This window comes from Dermochelys coriacea, chromosome 11, assembly GCF_009764565.3.
Source record: "Dermochelys coriacea isolate rDerCor1 chromosome 11, rDerCor1.pri.v4, whole genome shotgun sequence".
Classification (NCBI taxonomy): domain Eukaryota; kingdom Metazoa; phylum Chordata; order Testudines; family Dermochelyidae; genus Dermochelys; species Dermochelys coriacea.
The window spans coordinates 9,975,583-10,002,400 of NC_050078.2; the positions used below are offsets into that span (position 1 = coordinate 9,975,583).

The 26,818-nt window shown below is 41.5% G+C and overlaps 1 protein-coding gene across 3 annotated transcripts; it reads right to left on the reverse strand.

The window, feature by feature from the left end:
• Positions 1–26,787, reverse strand: IQCB1 (IQ motif containing B1). Of its 3 annotated transcripts, XR_006277873.1 has the most exons (15): positions 26,595–26,764; positions 23,869–23,982; positions 22,802–22,964; positions 21,078–21,207; positions 18,859–18,952; positions 17,220–17,319; positions 15,808–15,980; positions 15,178–15,287; positions 13,772–13,881; positions 8,966–9,108; positions 8,315–8,463; positions 7,707–7,838; positions 7,162–7,318; positions 1,064–1,214; positions 446–579 (listed from the first exon to the last, which is right to left on the reverse strand). XR_006277873.1 is itself a non-coding variant. In XM_038421765.1 (14 exons), the coding sequence occupies exons 2-14, from the start codon at positions 23,966–23,968 to the stop codon at positions 350–352; spliced, it is 1,791 nt and encodes a 596-aa protein (XP_038277693.1). In that variant the 5' UTR covers positions 23,969–23,982; positions 26,701–26,787; the 3' UTR covers positions 1–349. The 3 variants fall into 3 exon arrangements, 2 of the variants coding, with proteins under 2 accessions (XP_038277693.1, XP_038277692.1); XM_038421765.1 differs by lacking the exon at positions 1,064–1,214 and having other exon boundaries at positions 1–579; positions 26,701–26,787; XM_038421764.1 differs by lacking the exon at positions 1,064–1,214 and having other exon boundaries at positions 1–579; positions 26,595–26,783.
• Positions 26,788–26,818: the final 31 nt, after the last annotated feature.

The window sequence follows — 26,818 nt, forward strand, 5'->3', positions numbered from 1 at the left end:
CACAGTTCATACATGTATTTAACTTTTTAAAAATAAATCAAGCACAAATACATATTTACAATTACTGTACTTGAATCCTGATTCTAGCATCACACTGGATGTAATTTTACCTTGAACACAGCATAGATATCAAGGTTCTTCTGCAAAAGGAGATTCATATCCAGTTTTTTTTTTTTTTTATTAAGACTAACAAACCCACTAAAATTAAAATGCCTTTTGATCCTACTTAATGCATTGTTTTAACACAGAACTGGAATGTTTTTTTTCCCATACAGTACATACTCAACATGACTGCATAGTATGGCATATGAGTCTGGGTCTCTGAATTACAATTTCTTCTGTCTGCTAACTAAGAGGATTTACTTCCACCAATAAAGAGAGTTCCAAATTCAGTATTGAGAACATCATCGGGAATCATATCATCATCCATGAATTCATCTCCAAGCTTCTTCCACCATGGCCAGCGAGTACATTTCAGCATGGTATTATGGGATTGTCTGGCTTTGCATGCCACAGGGACTGACCGACTTATAAAGACATCAAGATCTTTTTCTGTGGCCTCCATGAGACTTGGAGCACCTGTAACAAAGAGGAAAACTAGTTGTAATTCTCTCTGTGGAAAGGAAAAGGCTAGCATAGGTCATTAGTCTTGGATCTGTGCTTCTTGGTGCACAGGGTGACCTCTACTGCAGTGCTTTCAGTGCACCCCAATACCTGCATCCTCTCTTCCTGTTGGTCCCACTACAAACTAAATCTCTGTGCATTCAACAGTTGCCGGTTTCCTTTCTTGTGTAGTACTATTCTATAGTTACACAGTGGGTAGCAGATCTAGCAATATTGTTCAATAACTTATTAAATTTTGCTCTGCCTGGGTGCTAAGTAGTGTCTGGACTATGCTATTCTAACCCTTTGATCCCAGATTGTATTCCTGGGCCCCACCAGGACAGAAGGAAAATCCTACTTGTTTTCATTCAGGTGAGCCTACCCTCCTTGCCCAACACATGACACCCTCCCATCTCAGAAAGGCCTTAGCTCAAAGTTTTCAGCCTCTAAAGCTCCTCACCAGTAGGGATGAGGATGCTTCCACCATCAGTCCATTTTTGACAAACAGAATGAGGAAAAACAAAGTCATCCCCAATTCTGTAGGGAAGATGATGTGCAAAGATCCTCATCCTTGGTGACTTAAAAGCAACAGAGATGGCTCTGTGAAAGGGCCGTCATAAAATAACAAAGTAAAGCCTTATTACAAATCTGTTAGACAGCAGCATTATGAACAGAAGGATAGGGCATGTCCATATACGTCTAGGAATGCATGTCAATGTACTTAACCTATAGGGACATCTAAAAATATAGTAGCATCTACTACTTGTATATAAAAGATTTCAGTTTTGAAATGTGTTTTTACCATTATTCATCGTATAATCCTCATTTTCTCTACATTAGTTTTGTGAGGCTGGCAAACCAGGTGCTAGCTGAGGCCAAGGCATCTCCTGAATACTGACACACACTTAGCTGGGATCAGTCTGGTTCCCCTGTGTGTTCGTATTGTTAAAATAGGTATTACAGTTGTAAGAATGTACTTCATGTTTAGACTTTTTGAATGCTTGTAAAATGCTGCATGCATTAATCCAGGGGTGATCAATAGGCAGACGATGGGCTAAATCTGGACCGCCGAATGCTTTTGAATGGACCGTGAAATCTTTTTTTTTTATTATAAAAAGAACAGGAGGACTTGGGGCACCTTAGAGACTCACAAATTTATTTGAGCATAAGCTTTCATGGACTACAGCTCACTTCATCGGATGCACCGATGCTCAAATAAATTTGTGAGTCTCTAAGGTGCCCCAAGTCCTCCTTTTCTTTTTGCGAATACAGACTAACACGGCTGCTACTCTGAAACCTTTATTATTATATTTTCACAGCTCAATAACTATAAACCTTGACCAAGAAATTTGGACCTTGACAAAAAATAATTGACTACCCCTGCATTAATCGCACTTATAACTTCTCAAAAAGAAAAGGAGTACTTGTGGCACCTTAGAGACTAACAAATTTATTAGAGCATAAGCTTTCGTGAGCTACAGCTCACTTCATCGGATGTTATAAGGTAATATCTTAGCATTTGCATTGTAAGCTTCTGTAATTGCGTAAATCACCAGACAGGAGGGACACATTAACTAGTGTGAAATACTAGTCCGCAACAAAAGGTGTTAGGTCCTGCCTAACAAAGGCGGCCCATCAATACCAGATACACTATATAGTGGAAAGAAAAGGAGTACTTGTGGCACCTTAGAGACTAACAAATTTATTAGAGCATAAGCTTTCGTGAGCTACAGCTTCAGCTACAGGATGCATCCGATGAAGTGAGCTGTAGCTCACGAAAGCTTATGCTCTAATAAATTTGTTAGTCTCTAAGGTGCCACAAGTACTCCTTTTCTTTTTGCGAATACAGACTAACACGGCTGCTACTCTGAAACTATATAGTGGAACATCAGAGGACAAAAGAATTTAACTGCTCTCCCCACTGCTGCATGAAGAGAATATGCGCAAGTGAATTCCTCCCATCAGCTGAGTTTGCTACTCCATGCAGCAGCAGGGAAGGCATAAAAACCTGCAACAAGGAGGAACTGTGTCTCTATTCTTCTTGGACTCCTGAACACAAGATTTCTAGGCTTAAGCAAGGAATCCCCAGCTGCTAGCCTGGGTTAGCCCTAAGGGACATACAGAGATTGCTTATTATACTCTCCTTACAGTGTGTATGATAAAACCCATTGTTTCATGTTCTCTGTGTGTGTATGTAAATCTCCCCACTGTATTTTCCACTGAATGCATCCAGTGAAGTGAGCTGTAGCTCACGAAAGCTTATGCTCAAATACAGAATCATAGAATATCAGGTTGGAAGGGACCTCAGGAGGTCATCTAGTCCAACCCGCTGCTCAGAGCAGGACCAATCCCCAATTTTTGCCCCAGAACCCTAAATGGCCCCCTCAAGAATTGAACTCACAACCCTGGGTTTAGCAGGCCAATGCTTAAACCACTGAGCAATCCCTCCCTCCATCGTTAAGGTACCACAAGTACTCCTTTTCTTTTTGCGAATACAGACTAACACGGCTGCTACTCTGAAAGCTTTGATAACAGTATGTCTATACCCATGTTACAGCGCAGCTGCGGCAGCACTGTGACGTGGCTAGCGTAGAAATGCTTTATCGCTGGGAGAGAGCTCTCCAGGCTATTTAAAAAACAAAAACCCACCCCGAACAAGAGGTGGTAGCTTTATCGCCGGGAGCGTGGCTCCCAGCGATAAAGCGCTGTCTATGCAGGCGCTTTTCAGCACTAAAACTTTTGTCACTTAGGGGTTTTTTCACACCCCTGAATGACAAAAGTGTTTCGCTGAAAGTGGCAGTGTAGACACAGCCTTACTTTTTGAAACTTAAGATTGGAACTCATTTGTATGTGTGTATAATATAATATCTAAAGATTTATTATATAGGAAAAGAAAACGAGTTATTTACAAGATTAAAACAGGTAAACACACATTATATGTAAAAAGAAAAGGAGTACTTGTGGCACCTTAGAGACTAACAAATTTATTAGAGCATAAGCTTTCGTGAGCTACAGCTCACTTCATCGGATGCATTTGGTGGAAAAAACAGAGGAGAGATTTATATACACACACACAGAGAACATGAAACAATGGGTTTATCATACACACTGTAAGGAGAGTGATCACTTAAGATAAGCCATCACCAGCAGCAGGGGGGGGAAAGGAGGAAAACCTTTCATGGTGACAAGCAAGGTAGGCTAATTCCAGCAGTTAACAAGAATATCAGAGGAACAGTGGGGGGTGGGGTGGGAGGGAGAAATACCATGGGGAAATAGTTTTACTTTGTGTAATGACTCATCCATTCCCAGTCTCTATTCAAGCCTAAGTTAATTGTATCCAGTTTGCAAATTAATTCCAATTCAGCAGTCTCTCGTTGGAGTCTGTTTTTGAAGCTTTTTTGTTGAAGTATAGCCACTCTTAGGTCTGTGATCGAGTGACCAGAGAGATTGAAGTGTTCTCCAACTGGTTTTTGAATGTTATAATTCTTGACGTCTGATTTGTGTCCATTCATTCTTTTACGTAGAGACTGTCCAGTTTGGCCAATGTACATGGCAGAGGGGCATTGCTGGCACATGATGGCATATATCACATTGGTAGATGCGCAGGTGAACGAGCCTCTGATAGTGTGGCTGATGTGATTAGGCCCTATGATGGTATCCCCTGAATAGATATGTGGACAGAGTTGGCAACGGGCTTTGTTGCAAGGATAGGTTCCTGGGTTAGTGGTTCTGTTGTGTGGTGTGTGGTTGCTGGTGAGTATTTGCTTCAGATTGGGGGGCTGTCTGTAAGCAAGGACTGGTCTGTCTCCCAAGATCTGTGAGAGTGATGGCTCGTCCTTCAGGATAGGTTGTAGATGCTTGATGATGCGTTGGAGAGGTTTTAGTTGGGGGCTGAAGGTGATGGCTAGTGGCGTTCTGTTGTTTTCTTTGTTGGGCCTGTCCTATAGTAGGTGACTTCTGGGTACTCTTCTGGCTCTGTCAATCTGTTTCTTCACTTCATCAGGTGGGTACTGTAGTTGTAGGAATGCATGATAGAGATCTTGTAGGTGTTTGTCTCTGTCTGAGGGGTTGGAGCAAATGCGGTTATATCGTAGCGCTTGGCTGTAGACAATAGATCGAGTGGTATGATCTGGATGAAAGCTAGAGGCATGTAGGTAGGAATAGCGGTCAGTAGGTTTCCGATACAGGGTGGTGTTTATGTGACCATCGCTTATTAGCACCGTAGTGTCCAGGAAGTGGATCTCTTGTGTGGACTGGTCCAGGCTGAGGTTGATGGTGGGATGGAAATTGTTGAAATCATGGTGGAATTCCTCAAGAGCTTCTTTTCCATGGGTCCAGATGATGAAGATGTCATCAATGTAGACCCATAACTATTTCACATTTGGTGACAATGTATACCTTCAAATCAGCAGCACTGCGATGGGTACCCGCATGGCCCCACAGTATGCCAACATTTTAATGGCTGACTTAGAACAACGCTTCCTCAGCTCTCGTCCCCTAATGCCCCTACTCTACTTGCGCTACATTGATGACATCTTCATCATCTGGACCCATGGAAAAGAAGCTCTTGAGGAATTCCACCATGATTTCAACAATTTCCATCCCACCATCAACCTCAGCCTGGACCAGTCCACGCAAGAGATCCACTTCCTGGACACTACAGTGCTAATAAGCAATGGTCACATAAACACCACCCTATATCGGAAACCTACTGACTGCTATTCCTACCTACATGCCTCTAGCTTTCATCCAGATCATACCACTCGATCCATTGTCTACAGCCAAGCGCTACGATATAACCGCATTTGCTCCAACCCCTCAGACAGAGACAAACACCTACAAGATCTCTATCATGCATTCCTACAACTACAATACCCACCTGCTGAAGTGAAGAAACAGATTGACAGAGCCAGAAGAGTACCCAGAAGTCACCTACTACAGGACAGGCCCAACAAAGAAAACAACAGAACGCCACTAGCCATCACCTTCAGCCCCCAACTAAAACCTCTCCAACGCATCATCAAGGATCTACAACCTATCCTGAAGGATGACCCATCACTCTCACAGATCTTGGGAGACAGACCAGTCCTTGCTTACAGACAGCCCCCCAATCTGAAGCAAATACTCACCAGCAACCACACACCACACAACAGAACCACTAACCCAGGAACCTATCCTTGCAACAAAGCCCGTTGCCAACTCTGTCCACATATCTATTCAGGGGATACCATCATAGGGCCTAATCACATCAGCCACACTATCAGAGGCTCGTTCACCTGCGCATCTACCAATGTGATATATGCCATCATGTGCCAGCAATGCCCCTCTGCCATGTACATTGGCCAAACTGGGCAGTCTCTACGTAAAAGAATGAATGGACACAAATCAGACGTCAAGAATTATAACATTCAAAAACCAGTTGGAGAAGACTTCAATCTCTCTGGTCACTCGATCACAGACCTAAGAGTGGCTATCCTTCAACAAAAAAGCTTCAAAAACAGACTCCAATGAGAGACTGCTGAATTGGAATTAATTTGCAAACTGGATACAATTAACTTAGGCTTGAATAGAGACTGGGAATGGATGAGTCATTATACAAAGTAAAACTATTTCCCCATGGTATTTCTCCCTCCCACCCCACCCCCCACTGTTCCTCTGATATTCTTAAAAAGAAAAGGAGTACTTGTGGCACCTTAGAGACTAACAAATTTATTAGAGCATAAGCTTTCGTGAGCTACAGCTCACTTCATCGGATGCATTTGTGGAATTAGCCTACCTGCTTGTCACCATGAAAGGTTTTCCTCCTTCCCCCCCTGCTGTTGGTGATGGCTTATCTTAAGTGATCACTCTCCTTACAGTGTGTATGATAAACCCATTGTTTCATGTTCTCTGTGTGTGTGTGTATATAAATCTCTCCTCTGTTTTTTCCACCAAATGCATCCGATGAAGTGAGCTGTAGCTCACGAAAGCTTATGCTCTAATAAATTTGTTAGTCTCTAAGGTGCCACAAGTACTGCTTTTCTTTTTGCGAATACAGACTAACACGGCTGCTACTCTGAAACACATTATATGTGTGTGTGTTTACCTGCTTTAATCTTGTAAATAACTCTTGTTTCCTTTTCCTATATAATAAATCCTTAGATAATTTATTATAGGATTGGCTACAAGCTTTGTCCTTGGTGTGAAATCTAAGGTGCAATTGACCTGGGGTAAGTGACTGACTGGTCCTTTGGGACTGGGAGTAACCTGAATATAGCTGTGGCCTTGTGTATAAGGGACCATCTATCACAAAGATAAGCTTACCTGGGTGGCAAGATAGATTGGAGTGTCTGTGACTCCATGATAAAGGCTGTTGGAATACATGAGGAGTTTACATTGATAATTGGTCGGTGAAATCTACATGAAATCCCAGAACTCACAATTAATTTGGGATTTGTGCCCTATTTCCTAACAGTCTGCCCTTAGGTTGGTACCCACGCTCTTGAGCCATAGCAGGATAGCTTGGCAAGTTTAATCCATGTAGTGACCAAAGGAATGAACCTAGAAACAGGCACATACTCATCAACAGCTCCATGTCAGTGTTGAGCTGAGCTAGTAAAGCCTCTCTGCGCTGTTCTGCTCTGCGATCCAGACTGCTCCTGAGCAGGTACTGTGCCAGCTTTTCCTGGGCCTGCCGATGTAGTTCCTTACTCATTTCTTCTGACATTTGGGAAGCCTGGAGGAAAACAACATCTGTTAAAGAAATGGTTATAATTTTAAATCCTTTGTGGGCAGATTAATGTTTACAGAACAACATTTGCATTCCTCATCTATTCGTAAATTTAATAATTCTGCTTCCTCCTAAGTTTTCTCTGCAAAGTGATCCATCGTCAAGCAGATACAGTCTTCCAATTAGGCTTTACTTAACCTGTTTTACTGCATTAATGGTAAAAAAAAAAAAAATCCTAGTTTATTCCTCTCAGAGACAAGTAAGCAGGATTAATATGCTAGTATATTAATATGCATGGGTTATCTTGAGCACTGAAGTTTATATTACTGCATATATTTCATCCCTCTAATGCACTACGGTGGGTGGCGAATGCAGAGCTACAAAAGAGACACACCGGGTGCAGTCTGATGTAGTCATCCACCTTTTGCTGTAATGCTAGTTTCTGTGCACTGGTGAGTTCCGTGGGTTCTTTCCAGGGAGAGAGAGCCTTCCGTTTCCTCTGACACTTTCCCAGGAATTTATGAGCCTGCATGAAAGAAGGTATCAGAGAATGCCATTTACAGGTTACGGGCGTGTTTTCGTGCATCTTTTAAAAAGCTCGAAAGAAAAATTTCTCAGCACTGCAGCCAGAAAGGTGCCGCTTTCGATTTCACAGTGCAGAGGGCATGAGTGGGCATGATCTGATATAAGCCAATAACTTATTGTCAGTGTTACTGCTTAGAAAAGCTGCATAGAGAATCCAGCCCTCGTTCCAAAGTAACAGCTCTTACCACATTTTCATATGGACTGCCCTGTATTTTGTAGTTTATACAGGGTTCTTAACAACTGATGAAGTTTGGGGCTCTGATTTGATTTGCCTGAGCAGTTTTTGACTATCTTAATATTTGGTTGCTACATTCTGGCAAAGTTGTCATTTCTAGAAGTAAACAAGATGAGCCTCAAAAGGAATTGCAGTAATCCAGTCACTCTTGTCTAACACCAGTACAGAGTTTATATACTTACTGCTCTCTGAATGACGACAGCTGCCTTATACTGCTTAAGAGATTGTCTTTGTTGATGAACTTTTCTCCTTGCCCTATATCCCCTCCAGTGTCTCTGGATAGTTAACGCTGCCTTCCCTTCCATTTCCTGAATGTACCTATCTACCTGACCTAAGGAGATGACAGAAATTCATAGTTATACAACTGTGGGGGTGATCTCACAAGCACAACAAGGTTTGGTGTCTCAGTCCTTGGAGGAAAAACCACCACTGAAAAGTCAGGCATTGCAGCAAGTAGCATTGGTGGAACAGTAGGTGGCACTCTTTCTTCTGAACCAAAACCTCAGTACACTAGTCACAGCCACTGGGTTACTGGAGGTACAGTTCTCCGCATAGACATACCACTGCTGTGGGTTCTTAAATGAACCCAAAGGGACAGAATCGCTCTTTTACGTCACATCTCTGCAAAGAAGAGATTTCATGCCACCACGTCTTTTGATTACCGAGAAGCTGAAGAGTTTAGGCTGTTCTCCACCAGACACTTCCGTCATAAAAAGAGGGCACAGATTGCAGATGGACATGCGAGATTGGGAAATACTTTTGTTTGTATGAAAGATGGTTTTATGGAAACCCTAGCCCTTAATGCTTTTGATACAGTTCAATATAAATCATACCAGCCTGGACTATTTCCAGTAAAGTCAGTTGCCGTTCATGAAAGAGCCTCATGGCCCTTTGTCTCTGAAGCCGCAATTGTTGTCTGAGGGTCTCGTCTTCTTTCAGCCTCTTTAAATGTTGCAATTCCTGTTCTCGTTTAGCTCTGCAATAGACACACGTATTAAGAATTGGCCTAAGCTTTCAATTTCTCAAATGCACATTTGGAACTAATCTCCAATCTCTATTCCTCGCTAGGCTGAATTATCCAGGGGTGAGGCAGCAAATCCTTAGAATGAACTGCCATCTGATCCCTTGGAACTGATTTGTAAAGCTTCTGTAGGGTCCATGCTGACCAAGTTAAGATCAGAAAATGGCTGACAGTCTAATCACCAAGTCCCTTGATATACAGAAGATCTAAGCCATCTATGCAGTTTGGTGTCAAAGCAGAGGATATAATATGGCTTGGGATAAGTTTCTATCAAGGGCACTGCTGCTCATTGTAAGCCAGCTTCTCAGCTGACAAACTGGAGTAGCTATACTAGTTTACATTTGCTGAGGACCTGGTTCACTGACTTTGGTCACCTATAAAACTAGCGATGCATTTCAAAGTTGCCTATCATCATCTAGCAGGTGCCATACACTGTACAAAACAAGAATAGTGCCTTTACTGTCTGCAAAAGAATTCTCCTCTCCCCCCGCCCCCCCTTCTCTTTAAGGCTGATTTTCTTAAATTGACAGGTTTCAGAGTAGCAGCCGTGTTAGTCTGTATTCGCAAAAAGAAAAGGAGTACTTGTGGCACCTTAGAGACTAACAAATTTATTAGAGCATAAGCTTTCGTGAGCTACATGCATCCGATGAAGTGAGCTGTAGCTCACGAAAGCTTATGCTCTAATAAATTTGTTAGTCTCTAAGGTGCCACAAGTACTCCTTTTCTTTTTTCTTAAATTGGATAACTTTTGGTGATTGACTTCCAGGAGAAATGCTGACAGGCCGTTCTTCTGCATCAACATTACTGATGGAAGCCTAGGACACAGAGGCGTCCTACATTGTCCCTTAAGAGCAGCAAGGCTCTGATTCTTCTTGATCGCAAGTTGTAAGGAACACCACAGATGAGGACACTGCTCTGACAGCTCCCTAATGAGACCCTAGGAGTTTAAAGTTGCAATTCTTCAACAAAAAAACTTCAAAAACAGACTTCAAGGAGAGACTGCTGAATTGGAATTAATTTGCAAACTGGATACAATTAACTTAGGCTTGAATAGAGACTGGGAGTGGATGGGTCATTACACAAAGTAAAACTATTTCCCCGTGTTTCCCCCCCCACCTCCCACTGTTCCTCAGATGTTCTTGTCGACTGCTGGAAATGGCCCACCTTGATCATCACTACAAAAGTTCCCCCTCCCTTCCCCCCCCCCCCGCTTTCCTGCTGGTAATAGCTCACCTTAAGTGATCACTCTGGTTACAGTGTGTATGGTAACACCCATTGTTTCATGTTCTCTATGTATATAAATCTCCCCACTGTATTCTCCACTGAATGCATCCGATGAAGTGAGCTGTAGCTCACAAAAGCTTATGCTCAAATAAATTTGTTAGTCTCTAAGGTGCCATAAGTACTCCTTTTCTTTTTGCGAATACAGACTAACACGGCTGCTACTCTGAAACCGTAGGGACTAGCAATCATCATTTTCCCCTCCAGCACAGTCCTGTGGAGAGGAGGGCATTCTCTAAGAGAACTAGGCCCTGGATTTAAAGCTCAGAACCCTAACAGTAATTGCTCAAGGCTGCCTCCTTTCCCCATCATGAGTTAAAGAGCCACATTGCTATTATACTCCTAATTACATTCTATATGATATTTGTAACTTTACTGTATGTAGCAGAATGATTTCAGGAAAGGCTGCAATCAGAGGTTGTCCACAGAGGTTTCCAATCCCATGTATCTCTGCTTTAAACTGTCTCTTTGTGTTTCTGATCCAGGAAAGCACATATTATTTTATTTCGGAACACTGTGAAATCTCAGGATAAAAATGGATTCATGACCTTCATGCTATTTTTCTTATTCATGCTATTTTTCTAGAAATCCTTATCACTTCCACTAGTTGAGAAGCCACATGAGTGTAGAGTCTGCCCTCTGATGGATTCCTCCAGTGTATGCCTGTTACACTGTCACTGTTGGATGTTATGCATTTAATAGGTTTCTATTATACTGAATATGTGTTTTGCAGAATGCTGGCTCTTCATCATTCAGAGGGATACAGAATGAAAAGCCACATCTAGGTTACACAAGAGCACCTCTTACAGGAAAATACACCCACAGACTGAAACCTAATCTTCCTTTTACTGGGCATGATTGAAAAGAACCCACTTCTGATCAATAATAAAAGTATCGATAGATATTGATGTATGCCCGATTAACACTGATTGCTTTGTTGTAACAAATGTAAGATTAGTTGGTTACGTGACAGCCTAACCAACTTTTAGGGCAGATTAGCATTTTTTAAAGATACATTAAAACTGAGAAATAATTCTGAAACCATACTGTTTTCAGAAGCATACAGCTGGCAGATTTTAAGATACCCAACTGCTATTGCATGTGAGCCACACTCAAGCTATGAGTTTCAGCCCCAACTAAATTTAACCATATTTACTGAGATCATAGCTTTCACAAAACTCCATAAATATAGTTAAGCCCTGAATTCACAGCCACAACTGCTGACTGCTGAAGCACCTCAAGTATGCTATATTGACCTTCTAGGATGCTTTCAACCAGCAATGCTTACAGGATTCTAAGCAGCATTCTTATTCTTTGGCACAACACTCTAGCTATCATTTTGAATTAGACTGTAAACACTTTACGGCAGGATTGTATTTTTATTACATTGTGCCTAGCACACTTGGTCCCTGATCAGGGCCTCTATGCGTTACCAGAATAGAAATAATTACCATCCCTTCTGATCTGAAACTAACATACACAAAACTTAGAAACTGCTTCAACAAATGACCTACATTAATATCTGTAACTACTAAAATGCTTGCACAACAAATGTCAGCAGCCAGAGAGCTCATCGTTCCCCTTGGCCTCCCTTCAAGTTATTGCTAAACTCTTGACTGTGAGCTTCTGGGGGTTGGGTGCCTGATTTGTTCACGAATACTGGCCCAAAGTGGTCAGTAAGTACTGGGTGGGAGTCAGTGAGGGAGCCGACAAAATCAGAAGCCATCCCCAGCGAGGCCATAGAGGCCCCTCCACTTGAAGATTGGGGTTCCATGGAGTTTGGAGGTCTGGCTGGGCAGGAGCAGAACTAACAAAGAGCAGCTCTCTGTGGCATAATCCCTCAACTAATCCACAGGCAAATACCCATGAGAATTTATGTAGCCTCCATCAGCATAAACTCTTGTGGGTTTCTCTCCTCCCTCAAAAGGTGGTTTTGGCTCAGGTGTGGAGGAAGCGATAGTGTGAGGGAGCTGTGCTCACAGGCAGGATGTGGGGGAAGGGGGTGTTACTGAGAAGCAGTGTAAAGTGGTTGGCCCTCCACAGATGCCTTGTTATCTGTGATTTTATAAGAATGGCCGTACGGGGTCAGACCAAGGGTCCCTCTAGCCCAGTATCCTGTCTTCCCACAGTAGCCAATGCCAGGTGCCCAAAGAGGGAATGAACAGAACAGGTAATCATCAAGACTCATTCCCAGCTTCTGGCAAACAAAGGTTATGGACACCATCCCTGCCCATCCTGGCTAATAGCCATTGATGGACCTATCATCCATGTATTTGTCTAGTTCTTTTTTGAACCCTGTTATAATCTTGGTCTTCACAACATCCTCTGGCAAAGAATTCCACAGGTTGACTGTGCGTTGTGTGAATACTTCCTTTTGTTTGTTTTAAACCTGCTGCATATTAATTTCATTTGGTGACCCCTAGTTCTTGTATTATTTCCCCACTAACCTTGAGACAGCCACACAGTTGAGGGCAGAGGTAAATACCTTCCAGCCCAGATGAAATGGCAAATCTGGTTTCACACCTTGTCTAGGATTTAAGGAGTGTTGTTAGAACGTGGTAGTTAACACATTTCAAAAGTCTAGCATAGACTTTAAAACATGCTAAACTGGTTGAATTAAAGCCTAGTGGGGAACCTCAGTTTTAATCTGATCACTTTAGCATGTTAAAGTGGATGCAGCCTTGTCTACACTAGACTTTTCAGATGTGTCAGTAAGAATGTACCATGAACCTACCATGAGCAAACATCACACCTTAAATCCCGATCTAGCTGGATAAGAATATGACATTGATTTGAGTTTCATTCTTTGTGAGCAGAAATAAGTGTCCTAGATCTCATTTCATGGTTTGCTGGAAGGACCTGAAATACAGCCCTTAGCAAGTCAGTTTGTTACCATTATTGTTTCTTTTTTCCCCTCTGAGAAATGTTAGGTATATTATACAAAATGTGTATAGGAACTTACTTACAGTGCTTTGTGTTTTTTTAAAAATATCTGGATGTTCATGAAGCCCAAGGAGATATACTTACTGCAACTAGAAGTAGCTGGTGAAGACTAAATAATCCAACCCAATGAGGTAATCTAGTGCTCAAAAAGACTGAGAAAACTCTGACATTGTGGACATTCCATATGTTGCTACTATGTGTTTCAGTTTCTGTTATAATTCATAACTGATTTATACATATTTAAATACAAATTTAAATAAGAACAATATTGTGTGCAATTTTGTTATGTAGAAAAATCTATTCTGTTTGTTCATATATAGTGTCCAGCAAAGCAGTTTCTGAGAGTAGAAACCCTGTTTTCCTGAATCCTGCTTACAAAGGAATGGTTTTTTACCTGAAACTTCTTTGTAAGGCAGTCACTGCTTTAGGAAGCGTCTTTAATCTTTTCCTGGTCTGAAATCCCCTCCACACAGCCTGGATTAAACAAGCTGCTTGATGCAGTCTCTGAAATTAACAAACCAGTTGACAGAATACATTCTCAGCATATATAAAACGTTTTATTGCTACTTGCTCATTTGGAATAAACTCAGTGTTTGGTCAAAACTGATTTCAGTTTTCACATGCTCTGTAATTCACTGTTTCCAAATACTTGGGTAGATTTACACTCCCATAAATAAATTACTAGCATGAACCCTAAATTTGTTACCAGGGCAGCTGCTCTGTTCATCTGGTTCAATTTTCTATATGTAGTACATAAAGGACTTCACAGAGAAAACCCATCAGCTAAAAGTCTTTTTTTGTAAGTGGAAGGCAGCTCAGAAAAATAATCCAGCTAATGTTTGAATCATAGACTTACAGGACTGGATAGGACCTTGAAAGATCATCTAGTCCAGTCCCTTGAAATGAGGCAGGACTAAGTATTATCTAAATTCTACACCATACATAACAGGTGTTGTCTAACCTGTTCTTAACCTCCAATGATGGAGATTCTACAACCTCCGTAGAATCTACAACCTCCATAAGTTGTTCCAGTGCTTAATTACCCTTAAAATTAGGAAGTTTTTCCTAAAGTCTAACCTAAATCTCCCTTGCTGCAATTTAAGTGCATTGCTTTTTGTCCTGTCCTCAGTGGTTAAGTAGAACAATCTATCACCTTCTTCTTCAATTATATTTTTACTCAGTTACTTTTCAGACTAGAACTGCGCTTTACAATTAAAACAATCCTTGTACAGTTCTAGCTCTTGGAATAACATCTCCGAGAGATCTGAATGTGTGACTCTTGTTGTCCAGGTGGATAAAACATGTACTTGCTCTTTAGTTGAGCCAAGTGTAACTCTTACTGGTCACTTCTTTTACCTAAGCACTTGCATACTTCAGAGATGGGAGCCATGTGTCTCCTAAGAATGTGCAGATCTAACCTTACACATCTCTGTGAGGTAGGGAAGTATTATTTTCCCTCGTTTAAAGAGGGCTGAACTCAGGTAGAAAGACATTAAGTGACTTTCTCAAGGTCACCCAGGAAGTCTGTAGCAGAGTTGCTAAATGAACCCAGATCTCCTGAGTCCCAGTCCAGACCTTAACCATAAGATCATTCTTTCTTTATTTCTTGATTGGCACATGTCCTCATTGTTGGAAGTGGTTGAGTAGAAAATAAAGAGGGGGGTAATTTAAAATAAAAAAAAAAAAAAAGACACGTATGAGCAAATACTGTTTGGGGCCTTTGAAAGGTGGGACAAGAGTAAACCCATATAAGCAAATATAAACCTACTAAAGAGAGTATTCTCATTAAATATTCAGCACCTGCATTTCTCCTTTCCTGCAGAATTCTGAGTAAAGAAGGTCCAAAAGTTGATTGAGATTCCTGTCAAATCCTTTGCCAGCCCATTGCTTACTTAGCAGAGTTCTCAGTCCTAGGTGAGAGAGGAAAAAAATAAGCAAGTTACATTGTTAGAGCTCATTTTTTATTCGCTTACTTACCAAACAGATTTCAAACTAGCAAACATAAAGCTGAACGTCAGACAATCAAATCTGATTGTACGTGTGATGCGCTTTGGAAAGGGACATTAAATCAGAGCTAAATATGAGGACAGGCAGTTACTTTTGAGTTTCAATGTAAAATGTTTTTGATGAAGAGCTGATGGTATAGACATCACTGCAAAATGTTATACAATAGTTATAGCTTCGTAGGTACAAGTCATTGACTATCTACAGTCACATCCATGTGGCAGGCAGATAAATTATTTTTTTTGTGTCTGATCAGCTAATTTCTGTAAAATACTTTGAGAATCTAAAGCACTATATAAATGTTAGGTTTTATTACAAGTGCTTTCAAGTTCACCACAGTGAAACTTGCTCTTTCAGGACCTGTCACTAACCACTCATATTATTCTGGAATTTTTCTTCCCTGAGACAAGAAGTAGAAAGACAAACCTTTGTAGCGGGTACTGAGTAACTCCACAAGTTGGGAGTGAGATTCTGCCACTGACAGCAACAATTTTGTAGCAGCATTTCCTGTGACAGGATTGGTGGTAGATGAAAGCTTATAAACAAGTTCATCTAAAACAGAGTGAAGGATCTTTTCATCCACATGGAGAAACATAGAACTAACAAAAAAGACAAAAGCAAGCAGGAATGTTACTGAGGATGCATATTTCAACAATGGCTTTCTTCTTCTGAAGCATTAGACTCAAGGCAATGCAAGATACATGACTCGCTAGATCAATGGTCCAACCCAGTATGGGAGTGAGAGGGACTGGATAACCTACTGGGCCTTTTCCAGCTATGTGTTTACATTAAAATATAACTCTAGCTCATGTAAGGTTTAACTCTCCTTTAATTATGGCTTTGATCCAAGAATGAAACAGACATTTTTGTATTTAAGACTAAAATAATTCCTAGGGCTTGATCCTATAAAGTGTTGGGCATTCTAGGTCCCATCCAGCACTGCACTTATTCACACGCCATTCACTACTATAAGCATGTAACTATTCTCATTGACTTGAGTGGGATTACACATACACTAAACCGTTTTACTGCAGTGGGACCAGAGTGCTTAGGACCTCGCAGGATTGAGCCCTTAGGGACAATTCTATCCTCAACTAAACTGCTCCCACTCCTATTGTCAATGGAAGCTGTATTAACATGTCTGAGCGTAGAAATGGGCACTTATATAGCAGTTTACATGTTTGAAACTCTGCAAATTTAGCTAATCCTCACAATACCCCTCCACAGTAGGTTTAAGTATTATCAGGCTTTTACAGAAGGGTAAACTGTGAAGCAGATGTTACTGACTTACCCAAGATCCTAAGTAATTCAGGGCATGTCTACACTGCAATAAAACACCTGCGGCTGGCCAGGCTTGCTGGGCTCAAGCTGTGGGGCTATAAAATTGCAGTGTTGACTAGGATTCAGCTAGAGCCTGGGCTCTAAGGCCCAGTGAGGGGGAAAGGTCGCAGAGCCTGGACGCCAGCCCAGGCCCAAACATCTACACTGCAATTTTATAGCCCCACAAGCCTAAGTGAGCAGACCCAGGCCTGTCTTGGGCATTTTACTGCCTCAGTGGCAGAGCCAGTACTACAATTTGGGAGATATTCCAGGCCATTGGAATCTAGTGCAGTTCCAGGAACTAAAACAAAAAAAGCAATATTCACAATAAACAAAGCAATTTAAGGATAGAGAAAACTGCCCATTTTAAGACTTCTCCAGCAGAGCCTGGTATAAAATATCTTGGGCATGCAGAGACTTTCCTTTTACAAACCCAGTACCAAACTGATCTTTAAATCTAAAATAAATTAATTAATTAAATAAAGGAAAATCAATAGAATTCTTTAAAAGCAGCTAACCTGTTGACCCTCAAAATATTCTGTAACACAGACATCATTGCAGTTTCAGTTTCTACATCATCTGTGATTAGCAACTGCAGGAAATGTTTACTCTGCAGCACTGCAACAAAGGAAAAGGAAACAAAATCAAGAAATAATCAAAGCCAGGGATTGAATGCCAGTTCATTTGTAGTTTACCAAACAGACCTATAAAACACATTTCCTAGCAAGTGAAGGGAGGGTCATTGTTTTTTAGTAAATATTCTTTGCTTTTCTAACTTTTACAGTGAGACAGAATGGGAAAAAGGGAACGAGCCTAAGGACTTGACTATACTGGGGTTTTTCTGCACGGGTGGAAACCTCCTATGTACTAGTGCTGAAGTGGTGTAAAAAGGTTCAAAGACAGGTAAGTCACACAGGCACAAGTCTTTTTACAGTGGGGCAGAGGCATGTCGCAAAAGTTTCCAGTGTAGAGGACTCCTGAACCTTCACTCTCTTATACCAGTTTTACGTCAGGATAACTTCATTGACTTCAATTAAGTTACAATGGAGTTAAATAGATCCAACAGACTAGAGAGTCAGACCCACTCTTTTTATTTAATAATTATCCAGTCATTTGTGTTGTTTAAACCCATGTGCTGAAATTTTTTAAATATTTTTTAATGTCAAATACTGGGCAAAATTCTTCTCTCTGTTACATTCTGAAGTCAATGGAATTTATACAGATATAACCGAGAACTGATTTTTGACCGAGCATAGGTCAATTTATCAGATGTTTGTAGATTTGCCAGCACTGCAGTAAAATTAAATAATACACTGTAAAGCTTTTTGTTTGTGTTTTGTGAACCTGACCCTGCAGTGAGCTCTGTCTAGGCAATCTCTTGAGCCCATATACAGCTCATTTTAAGACAGGTGTGAAAGTTTCAACTATGCGTTTATATTAGGAAAAGCTCTGATTGTTATTAAGCTCTATAATTAAAAATGTAAGCTGCAGGGAAAAAGCTGTCTGTCCAAATCAACAACCTAAAAATGGAATGTGACCTCTTTCTTTTATTTTTTGCTTTTTTAATGGCCTAGATTTCCTGTTTCATTTGCTGATGCTTCTATTGTATAATGCAGAGGTTCTCAACCTTTTTCTTTCTGAGCCCCCCGCAATATGCTATAAAAACTCCATGGCCTGCCTTTGCCATAACAACTGCTTTTCTGCATATCCAGTAGATTAAAAGCCAGGGCCAGCATCTGGGTGTAGCAAGAAGGACAATTGCCCAGGGCCCCATGCCACATGGGGCCATGAGAAGCTACATTGCTCTGACTTTGTCTTCAACCCTATGAGGCAGGGTTTGGGATTCAGCTTCAGACCTGCAGGGCTCGGGCTTCAATGTTCTTCGCTGGGCCCCAGTGACTCTAATGCTGGCCCTGCTCTCTGGTTTATTTTGGCGGACCCCCGGAAACTGAGGCCTCGGACCCATGGTTGAGAACCACTAGGATAATGGATTATTTCAAGACCTCATTTAAAAGTACGTGATAACCGGATAAAAACAGGACAAAGACTGGTTTCGGAATCACTCCTGAACCCTTCACTAGTCATTGTAGTTATATTAAAATTCAAAAATTTTTTAGTTATTTTATGATGGAATGAATTTCCAACCCTTTCTCTTACCACACTCTGTTAGCTGAATATGCCCACCAAACAGCCAGCAGATGGCATCAGTTACTGTCTGGAAACACCGTAAGAATTCACTTTTTTCTTCATCCTGAACAAAATAAAATAAATAAATACATTATAAAGGTGGTCACATATAATTCCAATCTTAGGCCTGTATTTTGTGCTATATCCACAACTGTCAATCGGGACATTGCACTGTATATGATCCTTACTCACCATGAGAGATGCAAGTTATACTAACAAGCTAATCCATAATGTTATTAGCTAATACGTTGATTTGTGAATACTGGATATTTCAGCAATTCATTCACTTTAATGAGGCTCACAGTGAGTGAGCCTGATTCTGGTCTCATTTACAGTGGTGTAAACTCAGAATCAGACCACGTACAGCATGTACAATTTACACAATATTAAGTATCTGAATATCTTTAAGAGCCTCGACCTTGATCTTTGCAATGAGGGACTAGTACATAAACAGTAGAAACTGTTTGAGTTCTCAGTAGACTGTCAGTCTCATTCAAGACAAAATAACTCAAAATAAGCACTGTGGCAAAGGATGCTGGATGTTTATAGGGCAGGTCCCAAGTGAAGTAAAATGCTGGATCCCCACGTCCATACCCCTCCAGAGGATCCACATCAACTCCTGGCTTCCTTCTCCATCCCCTTGACACCAGATGCTGCAAGAATTCATAATCGACCCTGCCATTCAATCTAATGCAGGGGTTCTCAAACTGGGGGTCAGGACTCCTCGGGGTGTTGTGAGGTTATTACATGGAGGGTTTTGAGCTGTCAGCCTCCACCCCAAACCCTGCTTTGCCTCCAGCATTTATAATGGTGTTAAATATATTTAAAAATGTTTTTAATTTATAAGGGGGTTGCACTCAGAGGCTTGCTGTGTGAAAGGGGTCACCAGTACAAAAGTTTGAGAACCACTGATAATGATTGTTAGGAACATGCAAACAATGAGGGTCTTAGGTCTATGAGAGGGACTGGAAGGGTTACTTAGTCATAAGTTGTCTATGCTTGGTGGAGTGGGGCTTGCTAAACCCACTCGGAGTGTGTGGTCAAGGCTGGATGCTCAGTTACCTCTGGACAATATGATTGGAAGTTAAAGTACTGACCTATGATATAGCTTGTGCTTGCACTCAAGGATAAATCCTGCACAGAAGTGGGTGATTCAGTAGCATGTGGGTTGAGGCATATAATAAGAAAGTGTGGGCAAAATTACACACTGTGGGTAGACAGAAGACTCCAGGGATGTCAATTGGGAAGCTTTCACATGCTCTAAATTCACTTAAAAGAACTGAGCAGACAGAATGTCATACTGCTGATATATAATTACTATTCAGGAAGCATATAGTTTCCAACATAATACTGTACAGTGTATGAAAACTTTGACTAAGTGCAAGGGGTGAGTCAGCCAAAAATAAGTGTAATATCTAGGGGGAAAATTCTATTCAGGGAATCCATCAGCATCCATGTGGTTGGTTATTCAAATTCTACTATTGTACGGATCCTAGGGTCTCCGAGTGCTTCTAAAACACTAGGGAATTTTGCCATGAAATACCCTTTTTAAGTAGCTAAATATTTACCTCTAAAATGGGAATGAAGCAACACTTTCGAAACTAACCACTGATTTGGAGTTTCTCAATTTTGGGTGCCATGTCAGAATCAGTGGGCACTTTTGGACATTTTGGCCAGGTTCATTTAAAAAGTATATGGCAGAAGAGACTCCAGACCATCTTTCCAAATAGTAATTTCCTCTTCTGAAAATCTGAATACAACACTATAAACAGAATAGTTGCCAAGTCAGATTTCGTCATTTATGAAGCTAAAAGGTAACTCATGATTGGTAGACCCCAAATGTGATTGCCCAGTTTTGTTGAGCTGTTTTTGCTTCTTGTTTATTATTGCTTTTTTCTCAGGAAAACCCACTCTCAGTAGCCAAGCCCTTCACAGCAACCTTGCAGTAACAAACTAGTCCACGCACACACAGGATGGAAGAAATATTCTATGAGGAAAGTTACTCCAGTTTCAAAACTCCAAAAGTCAGTTATTAACAACCATAAGAAAAAAGTCAGTTCTGAAAAACATCCTTTTATATTATGGTGCATCTGTAACAGAACCCTTCTAATTCAGTAGATGAGCTTGGAAACATTGTCAATCAGTTACAAAATGTTCCCGGTGCTCACTTAACCAAGCAATTCAAATACCTTGATTGCTCGGATAAACCGTGCTTGCAGACGTCTTCCCAAAAACAGGAGGTTATCAACTGCTGAAGGAAGTAATTTATTGTAAAATTCTTCAGGATCTTCTTTCACCTCCAGTCCCACACAACACTGACTGAAAAGAAAGAGCACACAGATCTGAACCTTGCAGGGTCTGTTGGACAAAAGCAAGTGAATAAATGTCAGCAGAGACTGAACAACAAACAACTATTGCAACTAGCTCCAAGACATCTACCTCAAAGGAAAAGAATCATTAGGCTGTTGGAGAGAGAGAATTTGTTATCTGACAGCATGTCTTGGCCAAAACCATATCTAGGTCACATTGCCCATTAGCTTTCTGGGACCTGTTCTGATCTGTTCTACAGACCATCAATGCAATGCTAAGATACTATGATACCATTAGAAAACCAGGACAGAGACAGATTAAAATCAATCTGGAACTGGAGGCAGGTTTTGTAAACCAAAAAATACCATGCAGATAAAAACACAAATATCTGGAGGGATACTTTCTGCAACCTTCCTCTTTAAGAGTGTGGATGAGCTAGGAAATCAGTGCTACAAGTCTACACTTTAACCCTCAGTATTACTGTCTTGGGCATCTTTGGAGGAATCTTTTTAGAAATAATTACTGTCATATAGTCACACAAGTGAACAATTTTTCTGCACTAGAGCTGGGCAAACAGAGGAAAATTCATGACCATTTTGTGAATTTTGCTTTGAAATGCACCTCCACCTTCTTGCGTGCAACTCTTTTTGTTAGCTTTCCATGAATATTTGTACGAAGGAGGGTAGTTAATCTGAACAGAGCACGGAAAGTCAATGCCAGGTGAACCACTGAGATTCATTTAGTTACAAGATGACTTGTTTTGTTACAAAATTAATTTATTTTGTCTGGAAGCAGAATCAGTTTATAAAGCTTGGGTCACTCAATCGGAAACAGAAACATTATCATGCGACTTTGGTGCCTGATCTTGAAGCCTAACAAATTTCTAATATCAAAAACTCACACCTAAGAGATGGTATTAGAGAGACAAAGGTGCTCTAAGGACCCCACTGCTTAGGAATTTGCTCCCTACTTTGTCCAAAACTTCAGAGTAACTTGCAAAGCTTATCATTTGACCCAGAATTTAAAAGTTTGGGGGTGAGGAGGTTAGAGATTGTTTGAATGTAATTTGAGTTTTAAGTTGCCTGGCTCAATGGTGGTGATTTCGTACCAGGTCGAATTATTGCATTTAGATATTATTTGTGGTATATTTTTACATGATGGCCAAGGTACCTAGAGCATATGGATAATGTCCATTTTTAAAAAGCATTTCTATAGATCTAAAAGAAATAAAAAACGATTTGTCAATGACCTAGAGACTGAAGTTTGTTTGCAAGAAGCATGTGAACAATTCTGAATAAGCAGTACATTGGTAAAAATCATGATCTACTTGAGGACAATTTACAAACAAACAAGGGAAAATATGACATATTATTTATTCCCACTGAATAATCCGCCCAGAATGTTGAAACACAATGCAAATCAGTTAGGCTTTGCCTGACCTCTCTACCCTGACGCCGCTCCCTGCACTCTCACCCTGACATTTTCTGCACAACAAACCTTGTTTTGGATGTGAGTCAGTGTAGAACAGCTTGAAAAGAAAAAAGTGAGACGAAAGATGTGAAGGAGAACAAGAATAAAACTTTACAGCAGCTTTTCATTTTACCTTAGTATCTCTGATAGCTGGGCAGCAGTAGCCCAGCCCCCAGGCAATCGAGAGTAATCTTGTTTAAGGACCAATGTACAGTATTGAACAAGATTATAATAGTAGAGATCCTGTTTAATTTTCTGTGACTCTTTACTTCCCAAAGATGTACTATTTAAAATTTCTGGGGGGGAGAAAGAGAAAAAATTGTGCATATATTTCTGATCCATAAGAAAGGAACTAAAAAAGTTATTTTTCAAAACATAAAAGGCCAAGTATAAATATAATCTGAGATCAGTGTTGTTAAAAGAAAGCCCAGTAACAATAATGTAAAACATACTTGAAATGACTATAATTTGTTAACTTGTATGGTTACAGATACTGTATCGAATTAAAGATTATATTCCTGCTTGCTAGTTACAGATTTAGAAGAGTGCAGCAAGAGTATACATATGATCTGGCAGGTAGCCCATACGTATGAATTTGCTAGTCCATATAAAACCAAGATGAAAATCCATTATGAAAACCCTTATTAACTTGATTATTATAATAGTCAAATTTCAGAGCCGGACCTAGCTCGCACACCCTACCCACCGACCATGTGCAGAAGGAACGCTGCCAGGGTAAATCTTGCTGAAGGCACTGATGGGGTTGTGTAAGAGAGAGAATAAATGAATGAACCTTCAGCTTTTTTTATGTCACTTCCAGGCAATCATTCCCAACCCCACTAACTCTGCCCACAACCCCTCACAGAAGGGATTTTAACCAGGTACAATGTCCCTGCCCACAGTAGCGTGGCTTTTACAGGAACTGTACTGGCAGCGGGGGATAGATAGAGAAAAAGTCCATAGGAGCTAATCTTCTACTGGACTGAGGGTTCCCTTCCGTTCAGACCCCAGCCACATCTGTGGTTCCCAAGTCAACTGTTACTTTAGGAAGATTTACAGGCAGTTCTATGTTACTGACCTTATGGAGGCCCTGGTGAATATACTCAGAGGAGGGAACAATTTGACTCAGTTATATAGGTTATGAACATGACTGTCCACACTTCTGCATTCCCTATTTATACCTTAAGAATCTTTATTTACCTTTTAACTTCATCAGCAACACAGGAACATCCTGATCAGAGCTTTCAGTGACCTGAGCGGCCAGTGCCAAAATTCTGGAATCCACAGATGCTGGCTTCATTTTATATGTGTCAGCTATATTTTAATAAAAGGAGTCAGTAAACAAAAGCAGCTAAGCTCAAAACTTTTTAACATGCAGTGCTTTGTAGCTAATATATATCCATACCTAGAGTTGTTTAACAAAGGGAGGATCGGTAATGACATTGTGCACAGAAGAGGTATTAGTAAATCTTTATTTGTTATGTATACATACCGGGCACATTGGATTCACAGAGTTCTTATAGGATTTGTGGCCAAGGGAATGGTGATGAACAGAACCAACGAAGAAACAAGATTGAGCTTTTATCTTATCCTCCTAAGACTTTTCTGCTAAACAAACTTTGACATATTCAAGAGAGGACAAAAATCACTGGGAGAAGCAAATGTATTTTGAGCTTCTAACAGGCTGTGTCTACACATGCATAGTTCATTATTATCGATAGCAGTTATGTTATAGAACACAACGGATTCCCAAGACAATGCAATAAAATGAGAATGTTAAGACTGTTTAGATAGGGATAGGTTCACAGTAACTTTCAGCTCAGTTTGTCCTTCCTTCATCATAGGGACTGAGTGGCACAAATGGGGCCAGATGCTACTTAAGAATTTGTTCTCTTAAAATGGATGAATATTGGCACTTGTCTATAACAAAAATCAAGTGAGGGAGGAAAATCTTATGGTTAAGGAACTGAATGGGGACTCGGGAGATCTGAGAATTCCTAACTCTGGGAGAGAGGTCCTGTGTAACTTTCAGCAAATAATTTAATCTCTCTGTGTCTCCATTCCCAGCTATAAAACAGGATTAATACTTCCTTTCTCCCACCCTTTATCTGTTTTATTTAGACCGCAGTTCTCTTTGCAGGACTGGATTAGTTTAGGCTGCAAGCTCTTTGGTGCAAGGACTCTCTCTTAATATGTGTTTGTAAAGTATCTAGTACATTTGGGGCCTGGAGATGTGTGGGGCCTTGAAGCACTATTGTAATAGAAATAATGACTGTTCTAATGCGAGGAAAATGTGGATTAGAGTAATGTTAGGTTAAGCCTCTTGCACTTCTTTTTTTAATAAATGTCCTCTTATTTTGGGGCTGCGGTCATTGAGAGGTATGGCTTACTTCCATGAAAAACTGGCTTTTTAAATGCATTGGGGTAGGAACACATCTTAAAAAGCCAAGCAAAATGGCTTCTGTCTCCTTTCATCACCTTGCTCCACACAAACGTCTCTCCCTGAGGGAAAAAACAAATAAAATCCACCCTTCTTTATCATGTCTGTTTAAAAAAAAAAAAAAAAAAAATTCCTGACAACTGTGGGAATAGAACTCAGATCATCCTTCTCCAAAAGCATGAATCAGGAGAATCTGCCTTACTGCCAGCAGCTGGGGGAGGTGTCTAAGACACATATTTGGACAATTTTGGCTCTATTCCATACAGAACCGGGGTGACACATACACACGTAGCCAACTCATTACACTTAAAAAAAAAGCTGTAACTGGCAAAGCAATGATTCTACAGAAATAAAATTTAAAAGAGAAACGTTTGGCATTGCAGGGTTGTTGTGGGGAAAACTAAAAATAAGATAAAAGAAAAGGAGTACTTGTGGCACCTTAGAGACTAACAAATTTATTAGAGCATAAGCTTTCGTGAGCTACAGCTCACTTCATCGGATGCATCCGATGAAGTGAGCTGTAGCTCACGAAAGCTTATGCTCTAATAAATTTGTTAGTCTCTAAGGTGCCACAAGTACTCCCTTTCTTTTTGCGAATACAGACTAACACGGCTGCTACTCTGAAACCTGTAAAAATAAGATAATGTGTCAAATCAGGAACGCATCTAAGGCCAAGATCCTCAAAGGTATTTGGGTGCCCAAGGCTCAGTTCCTCAAAGTTAGGCTCCTAACTACCTTTCAGGATCTGGCCCTAAGTCTTTAGAAACTCTCCTACGTAGGCAGCAAATTTCCACCTTCACTTTTCAACAGACAACCGGTGGCGTGTGTCAGCGTCAGCCGGCCTTCGGCAAGGGCAACTCAAATGGATGGCTTGGCTCTCACAACTCCTGGGGCCAGGCTCCCAATGGAGGGGCGAGAGGTGAAATCACCACCAACCCCTGTCCTGGGATCAGACACAGCCTGGCCCTGAAGATGCTGAGCCCGAAGAGGGAGGCACCTGAGGATCCAAACCCGTTGCCGGCCCCCCGCTCCTCCAGAGCGGCAGGATTAGGCAAGGAGGCAGCCCCTCATCGAGCTCCCTTGTGGCAGGGGGAGAATAGGGAGATTCCCACGGGCGGGTGCTTGGCATGAGTGAGCATCGTGCCCTGCCAGCAAGAGCCACCAGCTAGGGACCCACGTACCCTCCCCCCCCCCCCACCCGAAGATGGGAGGGGCCCCGCGCGGCCGTGCCCCTTGCCCTGCCCCTCCCCCAGGATGGCAAGAGCTCTGGATAGCCCCCCAGGAGAGCTGGAGCCCTAAACGGCCCCATCCCATTAAAGTTACAGGCCCTCCGCCGCGCGGTTCTAGCCCCTGCCCTCCAGGGGCTTCGCCCCGCCTCCGGGATTCGAACCTACGGCCCCGAGGCGGCGCGTCCCCCGAGAGTTGTAACGACCGCCCCCCGCCCCAGCTATGAGGTCACAGAGGTCTTTAGCCAACTGCAGCGTACCCCAGCGACTGTAATTTGCATATCCGCGTCCAGAGCCCAAGCGCGCGGAGAAGGGAGCCCCCAGACCTGCTCCCACCCTAACCGCCGCGGTGTGAAAGCTGCGTACGGATGCCTCGCGCCGGGTCACGACCGTGCCGCAGGAGCTTCTGCCCCGCGCGTGACGAAAGCGTGGGAAGGGCGGAGCTACGAAGCAGCAGCCAGTAGGGGGACAGGGTGGGCGTTAC